Here is a 27,582-nt window from a genome sequence, read left to right as displayed (position 1 = left end):
TGATATTGAAGAATGTGTAGGTTTGGAATAAGGCAGTCTCGACAGCCCAGACAGATAATTGAAGTGTTAATCAGTGTTCCCACCATATGTGGAGTTAAGCAGTGACACGAACCCGTGTGACACGGAACAAATGTGTTCAGTTCCCAAGCCATAGGCGCTTACTTGTCAAAAGCAGTAGGTATCAGTAGGATGAGGTTTCCCCGCCTGGAAGGGAGAAGGTCTTAGGAGATCTTCCCTGGATGGAGGTGACTGAGAGCTGCTTGTGGTTCTTTATGAGCACGAGGCAGAGGGGGAGGAGAGGGAGCAGTTCAGCACAAGGGACGTGTGGCCAGTTTTGCCTCTTCTCTACATATGCGTTTATTTCTGCTGTTAAATCTGTAGTACAGATAATATTAATGGTATCCTAATTTCTAAGAAAACTATTTTGTTCATCAAACTGTTTTGGCGGGGCTGGGGGTGAGGTATACAGTGTGGCCCATTGGCAAAGGCATGGGCCTAAGGTTGAATCTTGGGCCCTCACAACCACCGTAACTGTTGTAAATAACCGAGGGTCAGTTGTTTCAGTCATAAAATAGGTATCATGATGCTTAGCATCTTCGCCTGGTGTGTGGCACTTAGTAGGAGTGAAGTACCTGGTAGGTCGATGACTGAAAAACTGGGAAACTCAGAATGACCTATTTTTAAGATTTCAGACACAGATTTTCTTGAAATTAAAATTGCTCACTCTCTCCCCACCCCACTTCCCCGACTCTCTTTTCTTCTCTCTCTCCTTTTGTTTTTCCCTACCCTTTCTTTCTTTGGTATTCATTGTAACCAAAGAAAGATTTGTGCAGATTTCATTTTTGTTGCATTACCACTTTGAGTTAGTCACGCAGCATCATCTTTGAGACTTCTGGCCAGTAGTATAGCTTTTACACAGGACTGCTCCGTACCTTAGGTAAGAGAGTTTTATTAGGTCCAGAGAATGGTACATATTGTCTCACTACAGAGTTGATCTCAGCGAAGATATGGTCGTGTTGTGTTCCCCTGCTCTAAAATAAAGGCTGCCTAAGGAGCTATTTCCAGCCAGTGTGTCAGTGTGGCATAGAGCTCATATATAGTTCTTTAATTCGTAGTCTGCAGTGACTGGCGGCACAGGAACAGAGGGTTATAACACGGTGGTGGTTGAGGCCTGTCTTGAACTGGACTGGCAGTGGCCACAGCTAACAAGCTTGCTGGCCTCCTTGGCAGCCACCCTTGTCCACAGGTGGGCTCCTGGTCTGGGGCCAGTGATTTATGGCACAGCATTGATTAATAACAAGCACAAACAAACAAAAAAGCAGGGTTTGGTGTTTGATTCTTTCCTCAAACTTTGAATTGAGAAATACTGGAAAAAAAAAATAAAAGATCAATGGAAGCAGATGCGGGCAGTTGTGATGGTGGTGAGGCCACGCTAAGCCTTGTGCAAGCAGAAACTGTGAAGTAGACCAGCCGTGGAGGAGAAAGTGAGAAAACCCCTTAGTAGCGGGTCTGAAAGGAGTAGAAACAGGAGAAGGGAATGAGCACATTGATACTGGAACTGGAAGGCAAGTCTTCACAGACCTGTGTTGCCTCGATCCGTCATGCTGTCTCACACCCACACTTTGAGTTCCAGCTCCTCCTGTAGCTCCATGATGGATTGCTGGGGGGTTCCTGGGTGTGTTCATTGCTACAGTGAAACTTTTGGTATTTGATGTAACTTGAGAGCATCTCTGTGCTGCGCAGGTGAGAGCCCGACCAAATCACACTGTTGTAGTGTGGCAGGCTTTGGTGGGGTACTACCTCCGCTGCTCATTGTGAGACCCTGGGCAATTTTTAACATCTTCTCATGCCTTCAGCATTTTCCTCTGTAAAAATATGGTGTTTTTTTGTTATGTGCGTATGTTTGTATGTATGTATTGCATGGGTACCACAAATACGTTTTTAGACTGGAGATGCAAAGTGTCCACACTGAATGACATTGTTCATATATAAGACCCAAATAGGAGTCTAAATTGGTTATTGACACTGCATTTGTAAATTTTCACTTAGGCAGCTTTGCACAATTTTGAACTGTGCCTAAAAGGCCAACCAAAGCATCTGGCTGACCAAACTGTGTCTTTAAAGTCCAATTAGGACAAAAACCCTCTTTGGGGAAATTTGAGAAATCCTATGGGTGCCTAATTAAAAACACCGTGGCACATAATGAATGTCTTTATGTCTTGTAATCACATTCCCAGGACCTGAGACCCCAGAATAGGGTGAGTTCCTCCTCCCGAAGTGAATAGCATGTGTTGTCATTTCTGAGGGTTCCCCCAGCTTGACTTGTATAATGATTTCCTCAGTATTCTAGACTTTCAATAGTAGCTTTATTAAGACGCACCCCCTGTCCTCACCTGATCGCTCATCAATTCCCTGCACACAAAGACCATTTCGTAAGACTCTGCCATTTAGGACTCCTCCATGAATTTAGCCGAGATAGTAACCTATTTTGTAGACTTTTGAGTCCTGGTTTGGCTCTTTACAGTGGGCAGCAGATTCCCAGAGAGCCCCACAGTGAGTCTTTATCATCACAGCAGGTAATGCCTATGGCCTGCTCGCAGTGCGCCAGGGGCTGTAAACACAGACTCACCTAATCCTCAGAACTGGACGTGGGAGGAACCAGTATCATCCTCCTTGTCCAGATGAGGAAACGGGGCCTTGGAGAAGTTAACCAGTGTGCCCAAGTTTGTGCAAAACTGAAAAACTTTGCCAGAGAGCTTGGAGCCAAGGTTTACAGAATAGCTCAAACATCTGAAGCATTTTAATTTTGTATGACATAGAATGTGACCTCAAAAACACTTAAGTCCAGAAGACTTGGCTTTAAATTAGTCAGTTTCATCATCTAACCCCCCTCGCCCTACACAGTGACTTTTATTTCAAAACTGTTTTCAGAGTGCTCACCCTGACATACGAGGCTCTTTCCAATTTGAGCCCCTTCTTTGGCTCTAGGCTGTTAATCACGGGAGGTCTTTCTCTAGGTCAGCCTTTCCCTTCCCTGTGTCTGAGATGTGACTGGGTGGGCCTTCGTGCCCTAGCAGTGTTTGAATCCATGCTGTGGTAGCATGTGTCAGAATTCCCTTCCTTTTTAAGGCTGAAGAGTACTCTGCTCTGTCTGCGAGCCACATTTTATTTACCCATTCGGCTGCCTCTGGATTCCTTTTGCCTGTTGGTCATTGTGAACAGTGCTGTGGTGAACCTGGGTGTACAAATATCTGTTTTGAGTCTCTGATTATTTCTGCTTAAAAATACATTTTTTAAAGATTTTATTTATTTATCTTTACAGGGGAAGGGAAGGAGAGAGGGAGAGAAATATCAGTGTATGGTTGCCTCTTGTGGGTCCCCTGCTGGAAACTGGCCTGCAACCCAGGCATGTGCCCTGACTGGGAATCGAACTGTGATCGTGTGGTTGGCTCAATCCACTGAGCTACACCAGCCAGGGCAAAACAAAACAGAACATTTTGAAGGCTACAACTGTCTTAGCAAAATCCTTTTTAAAAGAGAGAGGTGTTACCTAAAACCTAGAATCTCATATGCATTTCTTTCAGGGCGATGTTATCTGAATCGTGCCATCTTCTTAGACCTGTTCAATCCTCCAGCTTTCTGGGGCATCCCTGGTCCCCTGAGGCTCACAGTGACCTTTGCACTTGTAAACCCAAACATTCTTTTAGACAGTAACATAGGAGGAATATTGACTCATTTAGCCAAGAATTCATTAAGTCCTCTTGCATCTGTTTATGAGACTAGAGCAGTTAACTCCTGAATTTTACATATTATGATATAAAAATCTCACCTCTAAGCTCTATTATAAGCATCTCAGATGTACAGATTACGGGAGCATCTTACATTTCCTAAGGCGATGTTTTGCATAAAGAAGACTTAGAAAATTTGTCGCTTGCTTGTGAAATGGTTATAACCTAAGTTCAGCCAAGGCGGTCAGTGCAGGTGAACAGCCATGGGAAGGGTTATCACTACCCGAGTCACCAGCGTCCTGGATTCCCAGTGTCGTTCCTTCACAGGTGTAAGTAGCATGGTTTGCAGAGTGGGACTTGGAGGACCTCCACATATTCTTGAACATTTCTTTGATGCCATTTTATATTAAATTATTATCATTAAGTAAGACATTTGAATAAATCTTGCCTGTTGCATGGCCACTTTCCTGGTTTATTTCTATGAAGTTAAAGGATGATTCTGAAACAGTGTCTTGGCATTTTTTCATGATGTAGTCACAATTTTATGTGTTGGGATCAACAGTTTAAAAACCTCTTTGCTGTTGAGATGAAAAATTTGTCCTGTAACTAGAAGATCTAACCGCCCCCACCTTTAATGCATGCCTGATAAGATGCGGGTTTCAGTGATCCTCGGAGTCGCATAGGAGGCCCTCTGTTGCACAGAGGCGAGCACATGCTGCTGTAAGGCATTGTACAACACAGTGTCCTGTGATTAGCGCCCTTCTCGGCCACGTCTGCCAAAGCTTCCCAGGCTGCCCAGACAGCATGGATTGTGTGCTCTAATGAAAAGAGAACAGATTCTTGGCTCCTTGTCCTGATTCCACTTTTGTTAGGTAATGTGGTCAGAGCACTTAACTTATTTGTGCTCCATTGTTATGGACATTACGATGGAGAATTCATATCTATCTCTTGGGGATTTAGGGAGAGTTTAGTGAAAAGGTGCTGCAGTGTATCTTTATATACTGGCATTTTAATAGGCTCTGGGATGAATTTTTAGGGAACTGAAGAGACTATATAAACAAGTAAGTAAAATTCCTTCTGAAGGAAATGAGGAAGCTGGTAGGTAGGCAGATGGGACGCCTAGTTAGAGGCTCAGCAAAACAGGGGCTATAAAAAAGTTGTAGGAAGAATTTGATACTTGAAAAGAAGTGTCAAAGTAGCCATCAGGGTGAAAGCAGGTTATTGTAGGATTTCCTTACATTATTTTATGGGTTAGTGATAATCTTATTTTCAGTTTCATATGGGGAATTGAAGTGTAAAGCTACACGGTTTTAGTGCTTCTAAAGACCTTGCTGTTGCCCTGGGAAGAACTATGATAGGAACGAGGTGAAGCACTTCCGACTCTTTTGTGTGCATGTAGACTAACGTTTCATTGCTCTGGCATCATGGAGGAACGTATGTATAGTTTTATATAGTTGTGACTCATAAAATATTAAAATTGTGCCTCACTACTTAACGTAAGAGAAGTTTCTTTGGTTACATATCTTTCCAAAATGCATCACATGTGGCCTTGTCCCCAGGAACAGAATCCTCGCTCTCATTTTGGCCTTGATTGTTATGTTCTGCTCTGACCCAGTGCTAATAAAGTGCTCAGGGCCAGCTGAGCTGTTGGCGCTTAGTCTAAACGGCTCTTTACTTTTATACTTTTAGAATTATTTTGATCACTTCTTGCCCCTTTTCTTTTTTTGTTTGCTTCTCTTTCTCTTTCCCTCTGCCTCTTATTCTTTTGCCATTTCTGGCCATTGCTTCTTCCCTTAGGATGGGAGTTCTTAACCTCGCATGTCAACTGTATGCAGACGTTTATGTGCGTATTATACGTGTCCTGTTCTGGAGAGAAGGGTCAGAGCTTTCATTGCCATTTCAGGAGGATCACAGCTAAAAAAAAGGTTAAGCAGCAGCAGTATATTTAAACTATGAGTTTCAGGCCATTAATGGGTGATGAAAACCTTTTAGTTGGTTAGGACCAGCAGTTTAAAAAATGTTTAAGTGAATAGAATTGAACGAAGAATAATAGTGCATCGCATATGATAAGAGTATCTGTGGTTTTGTGAAATTTTAGTTTCATATCTATATACAAGCCCCCCTGCTCGCTCCTGCAAAATGGGATTATTTTCTGGAGAGTGGGCCTCTTATAGTACAGGCTTCCCTGCTAGGTGAGTGTTCTAAGAACCCATCTGTATCAGTGCACCAGCTGGCATGGTTGTGAGAAGCTGTGTTCAAGTTAAGTGAGTTTTTCTGAGGACTCTTTCAACACGTTTGCCCACTTCACGATGGGTGACTTTTGAGTGCACCTGCCCACACTGTGCTGAGTGTTCAGCAGTTTTTGACCAAAACCAGAATGACTCCGTGCCCAACCTTCCCTATTTACTTGATCTTGCCCCCAAGAGACTTTTTGTTTATTTGCTTGTTTCGCTAAATGAAAAAAAGTCCCGAAAGGGAAAATTTTTGACTATGCGGAAGAGGTGAAACAAAAAACGGTAGAGGCACTAAAAGGCGTCAACATTGATGAGTTCAAAAACTGTTGTGAGCAGTGGGGGAAAAAATCTCGATAGGTGTATTGCATCAAATGGAGAGCACTTTGAGGGTGACTGGAGTTTAAACATGTAAGAATAAATGCACAATTTCTAATAAATACTGTTATGTATATGTAGGGAAATATATCCTCAAGAAACCTAATGGATCATAAAGAATGTTTTCTTTCTTAACAAATCATAGTCAGGCATTTGAAATCCACTGCTATAGAATGTCCCCACTTTACAGATGCAGCTGTTTCTTTGTAGTGTGCTGAGATGCCATATGCCAGGTTTGTTAGAAATGTGGCTGAAATGTAAGGAGTTGAGGCTTACACGATTTTTTCTTTTCAGAATGTTTACAGAATTTGTTATGCAGGAGTATTTAAAGGGGAAGGGAGGATGGAAGGGAGATAGCCAGCAGCGACACTAGTGTGCGTGCTGCAGCTGAGGGTAAAACCCGGCTCCTGGGCGTCCTCAAGAGGAAGGCCACAGGCCATGGTTTCAGCTCCAATTACACGTTTTCTTGTCTGGGGAGACTTCAGGAGCCGCGAATGCCTAGCCGCTCCCCAGATCATTGAAGTAGAATCCCCGAAGATGGGGTTGTGGAAGAACTTTCTTACAGCATAAAATGCGTGGTCTTTGGTTATACATCTCAGGGGCCTTCCTCCTGGGTTCTGAATTGTTGTCCGGAGGTTGCGGGATGCACATTCCCCAAGAAAGACTTTGGCTTTCACTGTAATCACAATAGGAATACTCAAGTATTATTTGGTTAATCACAAGGCATCTGTTCTGGAATGCTGGAGATATCTGAAATATGAAGACAAGACATTGTTTTGACTTAGGAATGTTTGTACATTCTTGTTTTAATGTTTACCCTTGAGAAGTAAAAGACAAACTTGCTCATTGAATGTGCCATTTTCTAAGAAAGGTAGAACTTTTCCTCTCCATCCTCTCTTCTTTTCCTTCCTACTTGTTCCCTTCTCTTCCCTTTCCCTTCCTAAATGTCACCGGTCAGTGGGCCTTTAGGGAGCTTTCCTCTGTGCACACGACCCGATGGTGGGAGTGTGCGCACGCCCGGGGACACAGAGGTGCTGAGGGTGGGGAGCATGTGGGGGTGCCGAGCTGGGAAGTGTCAGGGATGCTGAGGAGGTGGGTTACAGGTTGGATGGGAGTAAATTGGTTCACTGATTTAGCAAATACATACACACGTAGGTACATCCATCCTCAAACAGAAAGTTTAATCTGTTACTGCAGTGACTTACATGGAGGGTGATGAGGGCCAGACCACGTTTGTCTTTGTTGGAGAAGGTAGATAGGACCTAAAGGGTAAGTAGTTTGGGCCATTATGGGGTCCTTTTTGGTGTGATCAGCCGAATGGAACAACATCTGGATTCTAGTGGGAGTTTCTTATGGGTCGTTTGGGACATAGTCACCGGGTTCCAGAGTGAGCACAGCCACAATGGTGGCCTTGGTAGGATCTTCTGTGGGCTGTCTTCATTCTGGTAGGTTCTGCACTCGGGAGTAGCTCGTCAGCGCTGGATATGGTACATGTCAGCCTATTTTTCCAGTTGAATAGTGAGTGGAACTCTTTCAATAAGAGGTGGATTCTTTTTGCGGCTCCTGTTTGTAAAGGTTTACAATACTTGTCTTCCTTTTTCTTTCCTCCTTGACAGAAAGGACACATAGTGACTAGCTCTTGACTTTAAGAAGCTGAGTCATGTCTCCAATTTTTAAATTTAAGAGCTGCTTAATGAGTTAGTTTATCATTCTTTTGAGACATGATATGATAAAAAAATGCCTACTTTAAATAATACACAGTTGAATTTAAAAAAAATCTAGCATATCATTTATAAGTCTAAATGGTAATTGATGTAAAAATGAACTGCCTGGTCAACTGTTGTTTTGAACAGGAGATTTAGTCTGGTACTGCAGTTACTTACCTGAATGTACCTGCCGACAACTAAAGTGGAGTTCTACACCTCACCCAGCCAATCGGCCGCCATCAGGAATGCCTTTTGAGTTTCAGAGAAAGGAGGGCTGTGACTACGAACACTTGAATTATCTTATTGGCAACTGTAGGAATATTTAAGTCTTTGACTAATGCACATGGAACCTTCAAGGAAGGCAAGGGCAGGTATCATAGTAACAGAAAAACCTACTAAGAGTTCAAGATGAGAGCAAACGTATCTGGAACACACAGTGGAATGTAGAGAGAGCATACTTTCCTGTACCATTTGCTTGTTTAGACTGATAACGCTCACCCTGCCTGACCCCTTTTCTGACTCGTTCAGTTGTGTTGCTGTATCAGTAACTGTGCTGTGTGCAAACTCCTCCCCCCCCCCCCCCCCCCCCCCCCCACACTTTGANCCCCCCCCCCCCCCCCCCGCCAAATTAATGCCTTAAAACAACAACCATTTATTTATGCCCAGTTCTTTGGGATAGCAATTGAGTTTGAGTTCAGCTTGGTGTGTCTTCTGCTGGTCTCAGCTGGGATCCTGCATATGGCTTTAGGCGTCTGCTGGCCTAATGGTGTCTGGGTGGTTTAGTATGGTCTCACTCTTACGTCTGACACTTGTCAGGGCACCTTGACTTTCATCATGACCTCCTCATGACCTCACCAACAGGTTAGCACAGGCTCATTTACACCATGGCTTCTAGCCACAGTGAGCGGGTCCTAATACACAAATGCTTTTTAAGCCTCTGCTTGTTTCTTGTAGTGTCTCTTTGGTCAAATCAAATCATATAGGCAAGTCCATATGGAAAGGGTGGGGAAATAAACCTTTCTCTTGCTAGAAAGAGCAGCAGAGTCACATTTCAAAGGGGTATGCATATAGGGTTGGGAGGATTTGTTCCAGCCATCTTTGCAGTCTTTCACAGGACAAGGAACCCGAAGGGAAAGCATATAATTTAAGGATTTGTTCAGTGGCAACATATGGCATGCAGGTTTAATAAAATGTTAGGCACTATTTTTAGTGTACTTGGTATTATATCTCAATAAGAGAATAATTGTACAGAAGTCAGCGGTTTGTCCGCTTGGTTGGTTATGAGCACGCCCTGTGCAAACCAGTCATTCGGTTAACATTTATGGGATGTCATTAAAGGGGTCGGGCCTGTGCTAGGTGATAGGGAAATAACTGGGGGAAAAGCACAGGTGACTCAGTAGGTATAAAAGTCACAAGTAACAAAAGAGAAACAAAAGTCTCTCTGGCTAGTGTGTCTCAGTGGATTGAGTGCTGGCTTGCGAACCAAATGGTTGCTGGTTTGCTTCCCAGTCAGGGCACATGCCTGGGTTGCAGGGTCCCTAGTAGGTAGGGGCATGTGAGAGTCAACCACACATCGGTTTTTCTCTCCCTCTTTCTTCTCCTTCCCTTCCCCTCTCTTTAAAAATAAATAAATAAAATATTTAAAAAGGGAAAGAGGAACAAAAGTGATATTTGGTTTGAGGTAACAGTTTGTTCTCTGTGCAAAAATGCCACAGAGGCAGATTTTTATCAAGAATTTAGCCACTCTGAAGTTTGGTTTTAAAGAACAATGTGATCATTGGTTTGTCTGCTAACAACAAATACATATTTTGATTATTGTATTCAAGAAATTACCTAAAAAGGTAAATTTATGTACTTTTTCTGCTAAGGAAGGCTCATCTTTTAATCAACAGATATTAAAGATATAACCAATCATTCTATTTTCATATCTACCAATGTAACTAATGATAGTAAATTAGTTAGAAGCAATTTAGTTAATTATTTAGTCTCTAGTGTCTGTCATCTAGTTGCCCAGTTGGGCAGGAGTGTGAAGAAATCTTTTTGAAAAAGCCTTATATAAATGGGATAAGTTAGGAAACTTGGAGTAATTTTTTGTCGGGCCAGGTTAATTGGGTGGTAGTGATAGAATGTCAGAAGTAAATGCAAAAAATTGCCTGGAAATTGAGGGTTTTGTTTTGTTTTGTTTCCCACAGCAGCACTCTATTCTATTCTTGATAAGATTATGTTCTGACAGAATAAAAGTGTCTATAAAAATGACCACTTTTCCCATTTGGGGGAAGTCTTTTATAATTAAAATAATTGTGACCCATGTTTTAAAAAGATCAGCAGAACATTTTCTGCTGTTCCATTTTCTTTTCTGTTTTGTTTTCTAGAAAGATACGACAATCTCCTTGAATTCACTGGTGGCAATACTAGAAAAACTTGTTGCTCTAAAAATGCCTCCTTCTGTTGCGTAACGCTGGGAAGATGGGGAAGTCAGAAGCGACCTTTTCTTCTTTTGTTTTCACCTTTTTCTTTAAAAAATTGTTATCCCTTGTCTAGTTTTGTTAGCACCCCTCCCCATTTTTATCACATTTAAACTACTAAGATGAGTTACAGTTAAGTGACCTTTGCTTGTGGCATTGGGCTAGTCTTTGTATGAAATGACCTAAACCCAAACTATCTCACGGCCGGGAGTTTAAGATTGAAACGGAAGGGAAGACAAGCAGTGCTCTGGTTTGTGGGGTGAGAGGGTTCGTGTCTGCTAGAACGATAGCACTGATGCCTTTGGAAGTACGTGTAAACTCTGCATTAAATTTAAATTCAACGTTAAGGGTACTCTCCTTCAGGAGAAAGTACATTAACGTAGTGATATTACAGCACATTAGATATAATATGGAATTGTTTGAAGGCCCAAGAGATTACTGTAGCTCTAGCATTGAATTGTATGTGGCCTGAGTCCATTGTTGAGATTGACGGGCGTGTGTGAGGACAGTGCCAAGGCCAAGGCCCTGTTTGATAGGAGTGGCTGTGGGGGGAGAGGAGGGGAAGCCTGGGTTACTGTCTGAAACAGGAGGATAAAGCTGAGGGAAGAAGGCCCTGGTTCTCACTGGAGTCAGAGAATGCAGAGCTCTTGCTCACACTGCACAGTGGCTGGTGACTTAATGTTTGGCAAGGATGACAGGGCTTTGGAGAGCTCTTAGCCAGGATCATAAATTAATCTAGAGATTTTGAGGAATATTCTCATTGTATGAACCTGTGCTTTCCATTTATCAGGAAAATGAATACACATTATTCACTATCCATCTTCAGAGATGTAAAGTATTCTTGAAGAATACAAAATGCATGATCAAGTAGAAGTAGTGTTTTAAAAGGGTGAAACTGTGCAACACTAAGATTTAAGAGGTCAACATACATACTGTGTACTAATGGATATATTTACTCTTTCTTTTGTAGACGTACATTGGAAGTGTGGTGGTCTCCGTTAACCCATACCGGTCATTGCCCATTTATTCACCAGAGAAGGTGGAAGATTATAGGAATAGAAATTTTTATGAACTGAGCCCTCACATGTAAGTACAACACTCAAGCATTGTTTTCCTTTCCCTGCAAAGACGTGTCGTTGACAGATGTGCCCAGCTGTGTTCTCCCCTTCCCAGGAAAATTCTTTAGTCATTTATATTTAATCAGATGAAGGAATGCAGAAGTGAATTTTCATGGCTGGTTTAAATTTTAAAAAGGCACAGCACTTCATTTGTGTCGGGCTCTGTAAGTTCTGAAATATTTGGGTTCAGTATATAAAATATTTTCTGTTGAAAATTCTGTGTAAGTAGCAGCTGCTGCTAATTATTTTTGCAAATAAAACAGGAATGTGCATTGTTTATTATTATGAAGAGCCCAAGCAGCGTGTTTCTACTCTTGTTGGAATAAGAAAGATCCCAAGTGTTGGGTTGTGTAGTAGTGTTTTGAGCAAAAGGAATAAATAATACCTCCAGTTTATAATCTTCACAGACATTATTCATCAGATGTGTACATTTGGCCAGTGACTTCACCTTCCCTGAACTTAGTAACTTGTTTGATTTTTTTTTAAAGGTCACTTGTTAGTGTAAATAATAACTTAGAGTAATCACTCAGTGCCAAGGTTGAGACACCCTGAACTAAAAAAGTGAAAAAAAACCTTCAGAGTTTTAGTTGTGTCCTAGAAGAAAGTAATTTTCTCTGTATCACTGAAGATGGGCTTTATTAATTTTGATGGGAAATAAAATCTAGTAATTAAGGAACATCTCTACCGCTGTCCAGATGTTGATTTTAGTTTCTCTTCACAGTGCCGTATACAGCGACAGTTGTGGGCTGCTGGGAACGCCATATTTAAATAATTTATGGAGATGGGCCCTGTCTGGTGTGGCTCAGTGGATTGAGCACCGGCCCGCAAACCAGGGGGTCACCAGTTCGATTCCCAGTCAGGGCACATACCTAAATAATTTATGAAGATGGTTTTTAAAAACTAAATACTATATATTTTACCAGTCAAGTGGATTCTGATTGTTTGGTTTACTTCTAGAAGTAGATTTTGCAAGTGATTGTGTGTCATTTTGTTCCAACAAAAATAAAGTCTGAAATTTGGTTTATAAGGTTATTCCTATAGTTAAGTCCCTACAGTGAAATACTTTATTCGGTGCCTGGATATGTATTTTAAGTTCTAGGCCTTGAAGTTTCTCAAAGTAAGATGCTTGGATCACCTATGTCAGAATCCCCCAGGAGCTTATGAAAAAATCTAGTTTCCTAGGCCTTATGTCTAACAAGCCAGAATCTACATTTTTTTACAAGCTTTCCAAGTGATTCTAATGTACATAAAAATTTGAGAACATGTCTTAGATGTGTATTTACAAATGTTTTTCTTTCCTTAACTGTGTACCACAGATTGGTCTTTTACAACGACTGATAATAATGGCCTGTATTTATTGAGCACTTAGTATGTGCAAGTATAGCACTAAATACTTTATATGTGTTAGACCTCTGTTCTCACAATAGTCCTGTGAGGTAGGTTCTGTAACAAATGGGGAAGTTGTCCCAGAAGGCCTTGTGGGTGGGGAGCTGGGGTGTGAAAATGGTCATCAGCCATGCCTCTCAGCTAGAACTTGCTCCCCCTATTTTCATGTTAGGCCCTCGTACTCTGCACTTCTATTCCATTACCTTGGGTTGCCTATGTTCCTGTACCCTGGAACCTCAAAGATAATCTTAGCTGTGCCTCAGTTTCCTTCCAGGGACTGCAATGCCATTCTTGCAGCTTAAATCTCCACTTTGGGGATGCTTAGATATACAATATAACAGATGTCTACTCTAGAACATGTAAGTTCGTGCCCTGAATATCCATGTTTATCCCCACCCCTGAGAGATTCCTATAAGAGGCTGCCTGCCACCACGACCTTAGTTTTAACCCTTCCCCGCCCCAAGGAAAATAGTCACAACCAGCAGTAAAATAAATTCTCAGAGTGCTTAGGATAAAGGCAGAAGCTTTTACTGTGGCCTGTAAAACACTGTGCATGATTCAGGGGTTACTTTTACCTAGTGAATCTGAATTTGCTAGATTCTTATCCCACCTTCCCTGCCCGTCTCACTTTGTTTTTTCTACCCTCACACACTCTTTCCTACTTCATCCTCTGTGCCTATTCTGTGCCTTCTGTGTAGAATGCTTTTCCCCTCCCCTTTTCTCCAGGCAAAGCCTTCCTTCCTTTGTATCCCAGATTGCATTAGACCTCCTCAGGGGAGACCTGTTTCTTACCCCCTTCCCGCCAGGGTTGCATCTGTTCCTCTTGTCACAGTTGAAACCGAACATTTCTGTATGATACGATTTGATTCATGTCAGCTTCGCCTGCTATGCCAGCTTTTGCTCACTGTAATATTCTTAGCATCTGGAAGTAACTAGGGGTTCAAAATACGCAGAACAGGACTTGGGCTGAGTCCCAGCTTTGCCATTTGCAAGCTAGGTAATCTTGAGCAAATTACTAGAAAAACCTTCAGCTCAGAAATTAAGTAATTTGCTCTGTCCAACAGGAAAATAATTATAAACCCATAGGATTTTCGTGAGGGCTAAATATCTAGTAGATATTTAGATGATATGATTACATGGTGTATGTAAAGTGCTTGCCATGGCGTCTGCCTTAGCCCTGTAGTAAAAGGATAGCTGTTGGTGTTACCCATGATAACTATTATAATTGTAACAATGAGATCTGGGGGACACATTTCCAACATTCCGACATGCTCCTCACCGTTTTCTCCTCCAGGGTGGGACATTTTCCACTTCCTTTAATGCATTTTCCTGAGTCATTCTTTGTGAATGCCTGTCTTTATCAGTTTCCGAAATAGGTTCCCTGCTTACATGCAGCCTGACGTTCTCGGATAGGAGTTTTGCGATCTAGTAGGATAAGATAACCATAACTAGATCAGTTATGGTTAGAATTGGATGCAATTCTAACCATAACTGGTTTAAGAATTTGGTTCCAATAAAATAAATTTGGTTTAAATAAAAAAGAACTTAAATGGCTGCTCAGACCATACACAGGGTCCAGCACCAGTAATGCCTTTTTTTATTACAAAATCTTTTCTCACAAAATCATGACCATGTAATTCTATAACATAACAATGTCACGCTCAAGCACACCAGGTGACGTTTTAGGTGAAATGTTCAAATTGAAACTATCACTGATTACACCCATATTATTACCCTGCCAGCTACACTCAAGCAGGCGTTACTTCTGCCGGATCCTGTTCTTTGAAAATTGTGCCAAGTAATTTATCCCAGATTACATTTGGAAATTTAATTTGACCTGCTGTTCACTGTTCACCTGCAAAAACATCCGGATATTTCTCTTGTAGTTCATGGGTTTTGAAGGTGTCCAGAAATTATTTTTCTTTAAATTTTAGATAATTGGAAAATACTAACATTCCACATAAACACATGACTTTCAGATTGTGGAAATGTATATAAATGAGTAAAAGGAAAATATAGTGGTTTTTTAAAAGATTTTATTTATTTAACTTTAGAGGGGAAGGGAAGGAGAGAAGGAGAGAAATATCAATGTATGGTTGCCTCTTGTGTGTCCCCTGCTGGGAACTGGCCTGCAACCCAGGCATGTGCCCTGACTGGGAATCGAACCGTGATACTCTGGTTCGTAGGCTCGCGGTCAATCCACTGAGCTACACCAGCCAGGTATAGTGGTTTTTTAAAGGATACTCTTTTTCAAAAATAGTTTAATGTTGCTGCACCTCTTCTGCTCGCTTCTCCCCTGAAGCCCTGTCCCCTTTCTGTTCAGAGCCACACGTTGAGTGGATGTCATTGGGGGGCCTCCTTAGAGAATGAGGGTCCCCTGGGCGGCATGTGTGACATTGTTTGCCTTTCTAATTATGTAAGGAATGTCTTTCCAGTGTGATTGTTAAATTCTTTACACATAAGAAACCTTTTTATATATATATTCCAGGAGGACTTAGTGCATTTCGGACAACTCAGTAACTGTTACTGAAGAACCATCTGTAGGAAAGAATGACGGGGAGGAGGGGAGGAGATAAGGGAAATGATTGAACTACGTAATCTTGCTTCCCTAAATAAGGATAACACCAGGTACAACACACCTTCGGCTATTTTAGTTACTAAATCCACTGGCCTTTTCTTGGAAGATTGCCCTTTGACCCTACAGTACTAGATAGAGTTAATCACCATTAGATGGATCTTCCTAAAATCAGATCCTGCTGCTTCCCTTCTCAGAAGCCTTCTTGGGCTTCCTGTCAATACCGGAGTGAATTAGAAGTTAATTGATTGGTTTAGCCATTCACGCTCTCCGCAGCCCACCTTGGCGCTCCTCCCCAGCCCCAGACACCACTAAACTCCTTCATGGAACCTCCTCTTGACTCACAGCCTTTCGTGTCTTTTTCACCTGTCCCACCACCTACCCATCCGTACTGTTAAAATCCTGCCAGTCTCCTGGGGTCTGTCTTAAAGGCTTGATCAGCCCTAGCCTGAACCGCAGGTGACTCTTCCTGCCTCTGAGTTACCGGAACCACTCATGGGACCATACCCACCATCTTTTCTACTAAATGGTGACGAGTGTTTAGGTGTCCTCCTCTTCAAAGAGGAGGGAGCTTCTGCAGGTCAGAGACTTGGTCCTGCACATCTCAGTGGCTCTCTCAGTTCTTTTCTCTTAAGAGCTCAATAACGACAGAACAAAAGAGGTTTTAAATAATTTTTCATTACATTTTGCTGCTAATATCTCTGATGAGTCAGTGAAATCAAGGTATTCTTGGTAGGATACTTATGGAGTTTATTCCCAACGTTACGCAGTGTATTGAGAATTCTCTTTTTTTTGTAATAAAGTAATTTAAACTATTATTTTTATGGTGCTTTTGAACACTGAATGTTCAGGTTCAGTTATTCATGATGTAAAGCACTTACATCTAATGGTTTGAAGTGCCCGTGGAGGGGTCTGGCCACCAGAAGGGAGAGTGGCGGCCCCTGCCAACAATTCCTCCGGTGGTCACGGACCAGGCGCGCAGTAAGATGTGTCCCTAGATTAGGATGTAATGTGGTGGCTTGTAAGCATTACAAGCTCAATTTGAAACAAGCAGTCTTTCCATTTTAGTAAATGAGAAACTCTGCAGCAAATTTTAAAAACAGAAAAATGGCTTAAGGCTTTGAAAATTTTCTGATTACTCTTACCTAAAAATAGGGCAGTAAGTAATGGAGCATTTGGATGGTGCTCATGTCAGGTGTCCAGGCCTCAGACTTCCATCTCTGGGGGACCTCTGACCTCTAATTTTGTGCCAGACTGATTTTGCAGGACCATATGCTGTTGGCCATAGAATGGTGTTGCTAGAATGCTGTGTGTTTTTGGTCCCTGTTAGTCCCGTTATTATTTTACTCCATTCCAGGTAAACCAGGGGAATCTCATGAAGAGCATTTCTAGTTATACCTCAAAATGTACAGCAAGTGCCGTGGTTGGGGATCAGAACTGAGGATAAGGGTCCTGGGCACAAGACCCAGGTGTTGTCCCTTCTGTGTTATCAGAATTTTTAATTGAATAAAATTTCATTTAATTTGAGAACTCATAACAGCTAGATCCTGAATTTTCAGAGAAGCTGCTTATGTAATGGGTATGGACGTGCTTTCTTACGGAGTGCGTGGGGCTGGGACAGAGGGCTGACGTGGTCATGCCACGTCACTGAGACTTCCGTGTTTTCTCTTTCACTTTTGCAATAGCTGACCCTTGAATTGACTTAGTATCTCCCCCAAAGAGAGGGAGAGGGATACTCTTCTACCACTTGCAGAAAAAGCATTTTATGCTTTCTTGTCTAGCATTCATTCTGTTTATTGCTTTAGAAAATTTACTTATTTACCGAACAAATATTTATTGAGAGCTTACTTTGTCCAGGCTCTCTTTTCGGTACCGACTGGGTGCAGCAGTCAGATCCATTTTCAGCGGATCCATTTCCAGTCTTTGTGAGGGAGGTGGTCCTTAAACTTGACAGTATAGAAACCAGTATTGTTCAAGCTGTCCATCAGTTAGGAGGGAGAGAGGTAGAGCAAAGGGAAGGAAGCTTTTGTGAAAGACAAAATGAATTTAAATAGTATTTTTAGAGAGTATCTTTGAGCCATATTCTCTTAGGTGGTGTAAGTCCAAAGTTGCTAGGTTGTAGCCTGGAAGTCTTGGCATTGGCTTAGGTCTCTAACTGCATGAGTCAATTTGTTCCGGATTCTAGCTCCACCTTCATCTCCAGATTAGGTACCTTAAATTAATATCTTAAATGGAATGGCACCGTTTTGAAAAGAGTTAGAATTTCCCTTTTCCTTTTTTTTTTGCATGACTCTTATGGGTTTGCTTTCAGCCTTGGCGTATTGTTGTTTGATTCTGACGGTCATGGGTCAGCACACTTCTCGATTTAGAGAGACCGATTTCACATTAGTGGTGCGGTGGCGGTGGCGAAGGACAGCTGTTCGGCTGCCAGTTTCCTGAGGCTGGGCTCCTGGTGAGAAGTATTTCTGGGCCTGGTAGAGACTCAGCTTTTGTGAATCTCCATGAACTAAACTTACTGCCTTTGACGCTCAGACTTTTTATACTCAGTCTATTGCTTTATTGGGTCTATTTTCAAAACAATTTCAGAAAATACACTCTTGGCAAAAAGAGACCTCAGTTTATTCTCTTTCAGATTATAAACCTTCTAAAATTAAATTTCCGAGGTTGGTTCTCTGCCACCATGATGTTTTTATCATGAAAATCATTGTGATGTAAGACAATTTATTCACGGAAAATGTTTCTGTATGTCAGACGTCTCACAGTTGGAATTTGTATCACTTCTCACGAATTGTACACCTCAGACTTGAAAGAAATTTATTTTGAAAAGGCTGTTTATAAGGCCAAGCGCACGTTCATATCAGCATGCATGATTATTTCAATGATACATAATCTTGAAGGGAAAAGTTTGATTCTCAGGAAAATAGGCTGCTTCCTGCCAGAAATAGTACAGGTCTTTGGCAAGCTCTGAGAAATTCTACAACAGTCTGGGGGAGATCCATTTCATCCAAAGGCGTGGCACCGAGTCCTCAGCCCTGAGAAGAATTAGTCTAACACTTCATCACTGACAAAGAGAACTGCACTGGGAACCGTTCGGGGAGCCCTGACCGGGATGGGGAGAGTTACCCTCTTTGTTGTTGAACTGAGACTCGTTGCCATGGTCTGTTTTGGGGGCTTGTGTGCGGTAGGACTGGGTGAGTTGGGCAGAGGGAGCCATGTAAAATTTGTCTGAATGGGTGCCAGCAAGTACTGGTCCTTATATAGTCTGGGGAAATCAGCAAAGCCAGAGAAAATAAAAACAGTGTTCAGTAGAGTTCAGGGGCCCATGTTTAGGAGACTGGGGACCCGGATTGGGTTGTCATGGGGCAGAAATCCCCACAAAGGGGAAAAGCCCCTCCCCACTGTATTATCAGCTTTTTCTTCTCCCTCTTTCATTTCCCTCTAACAGGTGGGCTATATAATACACCCCTTGATTACACATCTCCTAGCTATCACACCACTTGTCTGCCTTGATTATAAAACTCTTTGGAAGTTGCAGATACCTGTTATCTCTAGTTTACCTCCTTTTCTTTCTTTTTTTTTTTAAAGATTTTATTTATTTATCTTAGAGTGGAAGGGAAGGAGAGGGAGAGAGAGAGAGAGAGAAATATCAATGTATGGTTGCCTCTTGTGTGTCCCCTGCCAGGGGCCAGGAACTGGCCTGCAACCCAGGCATGTGCCCTGACTGGGAATCGAACCGCGATCGTGTGGTGTTTACCTCCTTTTCTTTAATGAACTCACCCTAAGCAGACTTTTATCTCTCTACTCCACTAAAACTGTTCTTTTCATGATCATCTGTAACAAATCCAATAGTCAATCTTGAATCTTCTTCCTCCTTTAATTATCAGTGGTCATATTTTACAATGTGACCAATTCCTTCCTGAAACCCTTTTGTGTATTTGGCTTTCCGGCCTCCATATCTCCCTGCTCTCCCCCAGCCTGCAGGGTCGCTTCCCTGAGATGCACCTCTCTCTTTCCACCTCTGAAGCTGGGTGGGTCTGAGGGCCTGGTTCTGGGGTCTTTTCTTTTCTCCTCTGTAGGAGCTACTTACATCTGGCTGTAAAGTCTTCTGTGTGCTGCTGCCCTAAGATTTAGGTCTCCAACCGGACCGCTGTCTTGACCTCCGGGCATTTCAGCTACATTCAATTCTTCAGTGTCTCTGTGGGTGTCCAAGCAGCATCTTGAACTTCAGTTTGCTTCAAATCAGCCTGCTGATTGCCCCACGCCCTCTCCTCTTTCTCCCCTTGGTCAGTGGCAACACCATCCATTGACTTGCTCACAGCCCTTTTCTCCCTTTTTTCTCCCACTCGACGTTCACTTCATGAGTTGGGAGGAGAGGGGGGTGGCCACATAAACAGCTCACTTAAATATAATAGCAGTAAGGTGGGAGCATAAAATATTGGTAGGTTCAGAGATTTCTAAAGCTGCCACCTGTGTTGAGACTTGAAGAAAGAATCCCAGAAATGGGTGGTCCCTGAAGGGTAATGACTAGCAACATATAGAAAATAGAGCAAAAGCCAGTTTTGGCTATGGCACAGTGAACCGTGGTGCTGGAAAGGTGGAAAGGTGTTTGAGGGATATGTAGAAATTTTTTAAAAAATAAAACATTCAAATACCAGTTTACTTGAATCATTGGGAGGATTGAAGGGTGATGAAGGTTACTCTAAAGTAATAGGAGAATTTGGGATGAGGGCATTACTTAATATTATAAGCTTATGTGTCTGGAAAAATTGCAATCTTGCATTTTCAGGCCCCCACATGGAAACCATTTTCAGACTTGGTAAATATGTCTAAATGCATGTGTGTGTTTATACAAATGCAGTGTTTCAGTGAGTGACTAAATGTGAATGACTGAATGTCAAAGTGACTCGAGTGCAAACAGATGTGACAGAACCCGTAGTTGCTGTCGGGGGTGTTCATAGTATTACTCAGGTGGAGGAACGTTTGATAACGCAGTGTACTGATTTTGGGCCATTATTGACTTCTGCAGAGGATGCTGCTGCCTTTGGATGTGAAGCCCTCTCTTTGGTGTTCAATGTCTCGATGCATGGGTGGTCAGCTGGAGGTCTGAAGGGAATACCCTCAGTTATGTTCAGAACATCCTAAGTCTTATAGAAGGGGTAGCCCAATTTCACCAAAATTTAGCAATGGACAATTAAATTAGAATGTATTTTCTTTTTTAAAAAAAATTTTATTTATTTATCTTTAGAGAGGAAGGGAAGGAGAAAAGGAGAGAAATATCAATGTATGGTTGCCTCTCGTGAGTCCCCTGCTGGGAACTGGTCTGCAACCCAGGCATGTGCCCTGACTGGGAATCGAACCGTGATCCTGTGGTTCACAGGCCTGAGCTCAATCCACTGAGCTACACCAGCCAGGGCTAGAATGTATTTTCTAATAATCTTTTTCCTTTAGTTCACCTCAGTAGCAAAAAGCTGGAGAGCACCTGGATGGAGGGAAGATTTGGCGGGTCTGCACCAGAGACCTTTGTCTTTTGGAAACAGCATACTCTCACGTTGCCCACGTAAGCCCTTAGATTGCCGCCAGATGGGTCCTTTTCCACTTGTAGCTTCTATATTTTCATGAGGACAGGTCACTAAGGGCTCGTGGATCGTTCTTTAGGAAATGCTAGTTTTTAAGCCATTGCTTTGACACTCATGTACCCTACTTCACATTCCGTCCTACAGTGTTGCTGCTGCTTCTGTTTATTGTTGTAATGGCCTTGGCCATTGTTGACAGCCGTGGCTTGTGTGTCATTTGCTTATGTGAATAGCATTATGGACACAAACAAGGATATTCAAAATGGCAAAATAATATCTGAGGTCAGAGAAATGTAGTAAAGAAAAAATGTTACTAAAGTCTGAAGATAAAAAGACACACATTACAAAATGAACGCATTGTAGCTATTTAAAGTTACATGATACAGGTGAGTCATTGCTATCTGCTGACTTCCTGGAATGTGGGTACCAGGAAGGAGGAAGTGTGTAAATGTGTATGGATGTTTATTGGACATTGTTCCTAAAATGAATAGAAATGTTGTATAATGCTTTGAACATTTACTTCCTTTATATAAGGTAACATAACTTTCATTACAACAATACCAGCCATATCTATCTATGATTGTGAATGCCATACTTTATCTTGTAGGCATAGATAAGGTTGCAATTTAAAACATGAAAATCTTTGTCATTTTTAATATTTAGGGACTTCATCTTTTCTTTGTTGTTTGGACATATCTGGCATTATCTTGAATAGAACATATACAATTAAAATCAGGCCCTGGCTGGTGTTGGCTCAGAAGATTCAATGCCAGTCTACCAAGCAAAGGGTTGCCGGTTCGATTCCCAGGCAGGGTACATGTCTGGGTTGCAGGCCAGGCCCCCAGTAGGGAGCATGCCACACATTGGTATCTTTCTCCTTCTTTACCTCCCTTCTCCTCTCTCTAAAATTAAAGAAATAAAATCTTTAAAAAATAAAATTAAAATCAGTCTTAAGTGAAAATTTTGCTATGAAAATGAAGAGGTTGAGTTTGAATAAATTTGTTGCTGGTGGCCAATTAGTTGTAAGCTCTCCTTCACTTGGCCTCTTCTTGCCTCCTCCACTGCTGCTTTTATTTCTCCTTTCCAGGCAGCCTGGCCTCATCTTCTGTTACACTTACTTCATTCTTCTCCACATATTCAAATCCTACCTATTTTTCTAGATGCATCCGAGGTTCACCTGCATTTTGAAACCTCTTTCCAAAAGAACACTTGAGGGCCCTAACATTTTTTTTCATAGCGTGCATTATGTCAAAATTATGTGACCCTTTACTGCATACTCTCTTAAATAGTGTATTAATTGTTTTCTGTGTAAGTATTAGACTTATACAAGAGTAAGCATCTTTTGAGCAAGGACTGTGCATTTTATCAATACTTAGTTTATTGCCTCAAAATTGGAAGTGTTAAAATCCGTCTAGTATGTTTGTTTATCTGTAAATTCAAGTAATGTCATCCTCATGTATTATGTACATCATAAAACATATACAAGAATGAGAGCTTTTTAAAAGTGATAAATAAAGACATGTAAATGGAAGTTCTAACATTTTATATCCACCCTCCAGCGGATCCTTTTTGGGCATGCCCTGGGATGCCCACATCTTAACGTTAAGAGACCTAGTAGTGCTAAGACACCTGTCAGGGACTCGAGAGATTTTTAGCCTTCGGCTGTTCTGTGCTGGTTGCTGTCAATTTTCCACTTGTCTTACATGAAACTCAAGGTTACAATCTGAGTATGTTTGAGATCGAGTTAAAGAACATAAGGGGTGTGCTACTCAGAATCAGGTAGGTTCTGCTTGGCCAACGAGCTGTCACATCCCACGAAACACACAGTGCAGGCTGGTTTCGCACCTTTGGCAGAGTCTGAAGGGGGTCAGGTCAGGCGGCCTTCCTTGGAGGACCTCTTCCTATTCGTGACTCAGATCCAAGCTGCCTTCTACTTGTAGTTGTAACAACTGGAACACAAGGCTTTTAAGGTTGCTGTGGAAGGTGAAGAGAGAGCAAGGGCAGTCCTTATTCGTTGGCCAGTGTGCAGCCACATGGGCCCCTAACTGCAAAGGAAGCTGGGAAATGCAGTCTTCCCCTGAGCCCAGGAGGGAGACAGAAGAATGGGATTTGCCGTATTTTGCTGTGTATAATGCATACTTTTTTGCCCAAATTTTTGAGAGAAAAATAAGGATGTTCGTTATACATTGGTAGTACGAATTCCCTATTTAAATTCTTTTATTTACACTTATGTGTTAGAAGTGTAATTCTAGAAAGCAATAACAATATCCATATGCAAAATAATATGCTGGAATACAATCATTGTTTTTGTGTCTAAGTATAAATAATGAAAATTGAATTAAAAATTAAAGTGAAAGATATTTTTTCTGAATGGGCAAAAAAACATGGGTGTGCAGTATACACAGGAGTGCATTATACATGGCAAAATATGGTCGTGTGCTGCGTGGCATCTGCTTATTTCCTTTATTTACTAGGATGACTTGTTCATTTCAGTAGGGTTGCTAGCTGTTTGCTAATTTCACTCATGGGTACCATGCAAAGCAAGCTTCTTTATGAATTTAAAAGTGAGTTCAGCAGTTTAATTTAGAAACAAAATAAGTCTTCAAATATTTTTCCTTATGTAATTGCTGTGCGTTTCCACATTTCCATTTTCATCTGATTAAAATGGAAATGTGGAAATGCACGTTACAATTGTGGATTCATTTTCCATGTTTCTGTTGTTGTTCCTCTTCATTCCCATTGCTGTTCTGCACAGGATTAGTGCCTTACTGGTTTGTTATGAACAAAGCCTTTTGGAAGTGTCCTGTTTGATTGCTGTGGTTTATAGGAGTAGTTAATAATGTGAATGTGTGAAGCTGTTTCTAAGTGATTTGAAGGTATCTGGCAATAGATCTCTCGGTGATCCAATTCCCAAATTACTGATTTTCTTGGAAGCTCTTGGAATCTCAATATTGATATTTATTGAGAGTTTTAGAAAAGTAGATGCTGATCTCATCTAATGAATTCACATTTTCATCTGTCGGGAATTATGGCAAAATGGTTCCAACCGGCTTTGAAACTTAAGCTGGTGCAAATGTTAATTTTCTTTAGATTCAGTTCTTTCCAGGGGGATGGTGAATAAATAAAAATCAATTTCCCCTACACTGGAGCATTTAAGTTGTGTTTAAGGACAACTTTAATTAAATTATTTTTTTCAAACATGGGTGTAGTTAAAGATGGAAAGTGAAGAAATAATAAAATTTCAGAAATTATTACACAAGAAATTTAATATTCCCTCTGACCAATAAATTTTAAGGCAGCAGTCTTAATTTTCATGGTGGGGAAACCAAAACCCACCCTTTCAGCCCCAATAAATAATGTCTGTCTGTATTTTCACTTTATGAAGAATAGATAGTAAATTCATTTTGAAATTTACTTTCACATTTATACGGGTCATTCTTTTGTTAAGTTTGGTCATGATCAAGTACTCTGCAAAAATGCTTGTAATATATCCTCCACATAGCATTCTTGCATCCTCTCAGTCTGGAAAAGTATATACTTGTTTTTTTGTAAACAGTTTTATTGGATTATAAAAAGTTCCAGTGTATATATCTATGCATTCATTAAAAAGCTAATTATCTTCGTGTGTGTGTGTGTGTGTATGTGTGTGTATCTTATTTTTCCTACAATATTTCTCTGTACAGGATCCTACAGTATTTCTTTTTGGGGAGCAGACTAAATTCTCCACTTTCTTTGAATGGCACGAGAGTACCAAAATGAGCATTTTGCTCTTTGTGTCACTATTAATATTTGTGGGTTGATGTACCCAAAGAAAGGTATGATTAAAAGGTATGATTGTTGTCAACCAACTCCTTGAAGGCATTAGATAGAGTGTAAAAGTAGCATACCTAGTTAAAATGGGGTTCTGTTTTATCATTAAGCCAGATGCACATTTGTATATCGGGGGTTTTGTACTCACTCTCTTCTTGGAATGCCCCCTCCATTGCGTATCTCTCTCTGTCCCCCTTCTCCCTCGCCCCTGTCTGTCTCTCTCTTTCTCTGTCTATCCTGCTCCCTCCCCCCCCCCCACGTCTCCCATGTCCTCTTCTTCACCTCCTTCAAGTTTTGCTCACACGTTGTCTTTCTTTAGTCAGTTCTTCCAGTGTTATTTTCTCTAATGGTTCAGGCTGCTCCCCTTTTCTGTCCTGACCAGCACTCGCCATCCCACTGGCCTGCTTTGCTTTTTCCTCTCTTTCACCACCCTCCAGCATACTATGCTTATTTTGTTCATTGCCTTCCTTCCCCTTCAATCTACCCATAGACTGTCAGGTCCATGTTTAACCACGGCATTCCTAGTGCCTATACAGTGGCTGGCACAGTACAGACAGTATTGTGTGCTCAGTAGAGCCACCGTAAAATTCGATCACTATCTATACAGTATAGGGAGGGAGGAATGAAACATCAACTCCTCAGGTTATTCCAATGTGCATCCAAGGCCAAGAACCACTGGTACAAGTGCCTAGCTTGTCGATGGTTTGACTGATTCAGGAGTATGAGGAGGAAGAGAGAGACTGCAGTGTGTGCTTCCGGTGATGCTCTGGGACAGTTTTGTGTGTTTCTTTGTTTTCTGTTTTCTGATCACTGGGCTTTGAGTTAAAGGTGATCTACAGACAAGCTGAGGCTGCATTCTCTGCAAAGAACCCAGAGTATACATTCTCTGGTTTCAATAAGAGTATTAATTTTGAAACCTACTTGGTAATAGTTTGGGCTGTCATGATTTTATGAAAATTGAGGAAGCGAACCTAAACTTGTTTGAATAGATGGCTCCCTCCTGTCTGCGGAGAAGTGGGCCATAAGTCATGACAAATAGAAGATTCCCTGGACTGGAAGTAGTGTGTGATGGTGATTAGGCAACCATGAAGGGTGTAGGGGCGGTTCTGAGCCCGGGGTCCCTGAGTTAGTGCAGAAGTTGGTATTTTCTCAGTCTGTTGGGATTTGAAATACACATACTTGGAGAGAGCAGTTGTGTGTGTGTTTTCTTTTTAAAAAACCTTATACAATGCAGTTAGGAACTATAGAATATTTTTAGGAATGGGGATTTCCTATTTGATCCATTGTTCATACAAATTGCAGAGTTGTTTTTCTTCAATAAGTGTTCGCAGTTCCGAAACCAAATGAGAAATGTGGCTTTGTCCCAAATTTTTGTACATTTTCTCCTTTGTCCCCGAGCCTGCTATTGGCATACAAAAAGCTCCATCAAGGGTCATTTAGCCTCATTCTAGGAGATGTCACAAAGTTTATTGGATTCAACAGCATGGCAGGTCTCCACGGCAAGAAAGTCCCAGGGGAGAGGGTCACCACAGGACTGCAGTTCTCCCAGGCAGTCTTCCAACCAGGTTAAGTTATAAGGACTTAATGTGGAGCTTTTGAAGATAATTGGTTTGCTCAACAAAAGTTTTTGAGTGCTCCAGCTCTGCAAGTTCCAGTGATTTTTTGGGTTCAGGAAATCCGCTCTGACGACCATGAATTCTGGAACTGTGCCACTCTGTGCCTTCTTCCAGGGAGGAGGGCTTTCTCTGGAGGAACAGAGGGACTGTGTTGGATGAGTCTTAAGAGGCAAGGTAGAAGGCGAGCCTTGAACTTCAGGGTCTGGAGAGCAGAGAGCTTGTTTTCAACAGGACCCTTTCATCAGCCAACTCTGAAATGACTGTAATTGCTTTTACCTCTTAGTTCAAGAACTACCAAGGTCTTAAGAGTGTTAACTCCTGCAAATATAACCATCTGTTGACTGCCTTTCTAAAGCAGAAGAGTTTAGGCAATCATTTGCCTTTGTCTTCAAATAGAATCTGTATGGACTAACTAGCATTAGGGAGAATTGCGGAATACTTAGAAATAACGTAACAAAGAATTTCAGCTACAGAGTACAACATAGATCCCACTCTTTTAAACTTTCTTCTTTGAGTAATTAAAGTCCATAGAGCTTTTTCTTTGTAAACATATGAATGTGCACTTATATTTGCATATTTAAATAACATTTATTTCACTCTTTCCTTTACTTGGTTATTTATAAATAGTTGGTAAATGAACATAGGCTTTGAAAATGTCATACATTATTTTTGTCAGTTTCTTGCATGAATAGGAGACAAGGCCGTTCGGATTCATTCCCCAGATTTATTCCGAGCACATACTGTGTCAGGCACTCAGATGATGAGTTGTGGTTCCTGTTCTCAAGGGACAGAAACTGTGAGCAAAAAAAAAAAAAAAGTCTTCAAAGTTAAAGCATAGGATTTTATAGGTATATATGCAGGGGGCTTCCACAACACTGGGAATCATCGAGAAGGGCTTTTAGAGGGGACGGACAGTGGGCCAGAAGTGGGGTGGGCAGGGAGATGAGCCAGGAGAGAGAGCTCCTTGAGAGAAGGGCTCTGCTGTCTTTGTGGTTT

The 27,582-nt window shown here is 41.6% G+C and overlaps 1 protein-coding gene across 8 annotated transcripts in view; it reads left to right on the top strand.

Moving 5' to 3' along the window:
* MYO1B (myosin IB) overlaps positions 1-27,582 on the top strand; it is a 167,540-nt gene that overhangs the window by 36,774 nt on the left and 103,184 nt on the right. For all 8 annotated transcript variants that reach the window (XM_037043735.1, XM_037043740.1, XM_037043734.1 and 5 more), the window contains one exon: positions 11,479-11,594. In XM_037043735.1, the coding sequence (XP_036899630.1) occupies positions 11,479-11,594 (116 nt within the window). The remainder of the gene's footprint in view (positions 1-11,478; positions 11,595-27,582) is intronic.

Source organism: Sturnira hondurensis, unplaced genomic scaffold, assembly GCF_014824575.4.
Source record: "Sturnira hondurensis isolate 20B ecotype Veracruz unplaced genomic scaffold, ASM1482457v3 Scaffold0004136, whole genome shotgun sequence".
Lineage (NCBI taxonomy): Eukaryota > Metazoa > Chordata > Mammalia > Chiroptera > Phyllostomidae > Sturnira > Sturnira hondurensis.
This window is presented reverse-complemented; position numbering and strand designations above follow the sequence as displayed.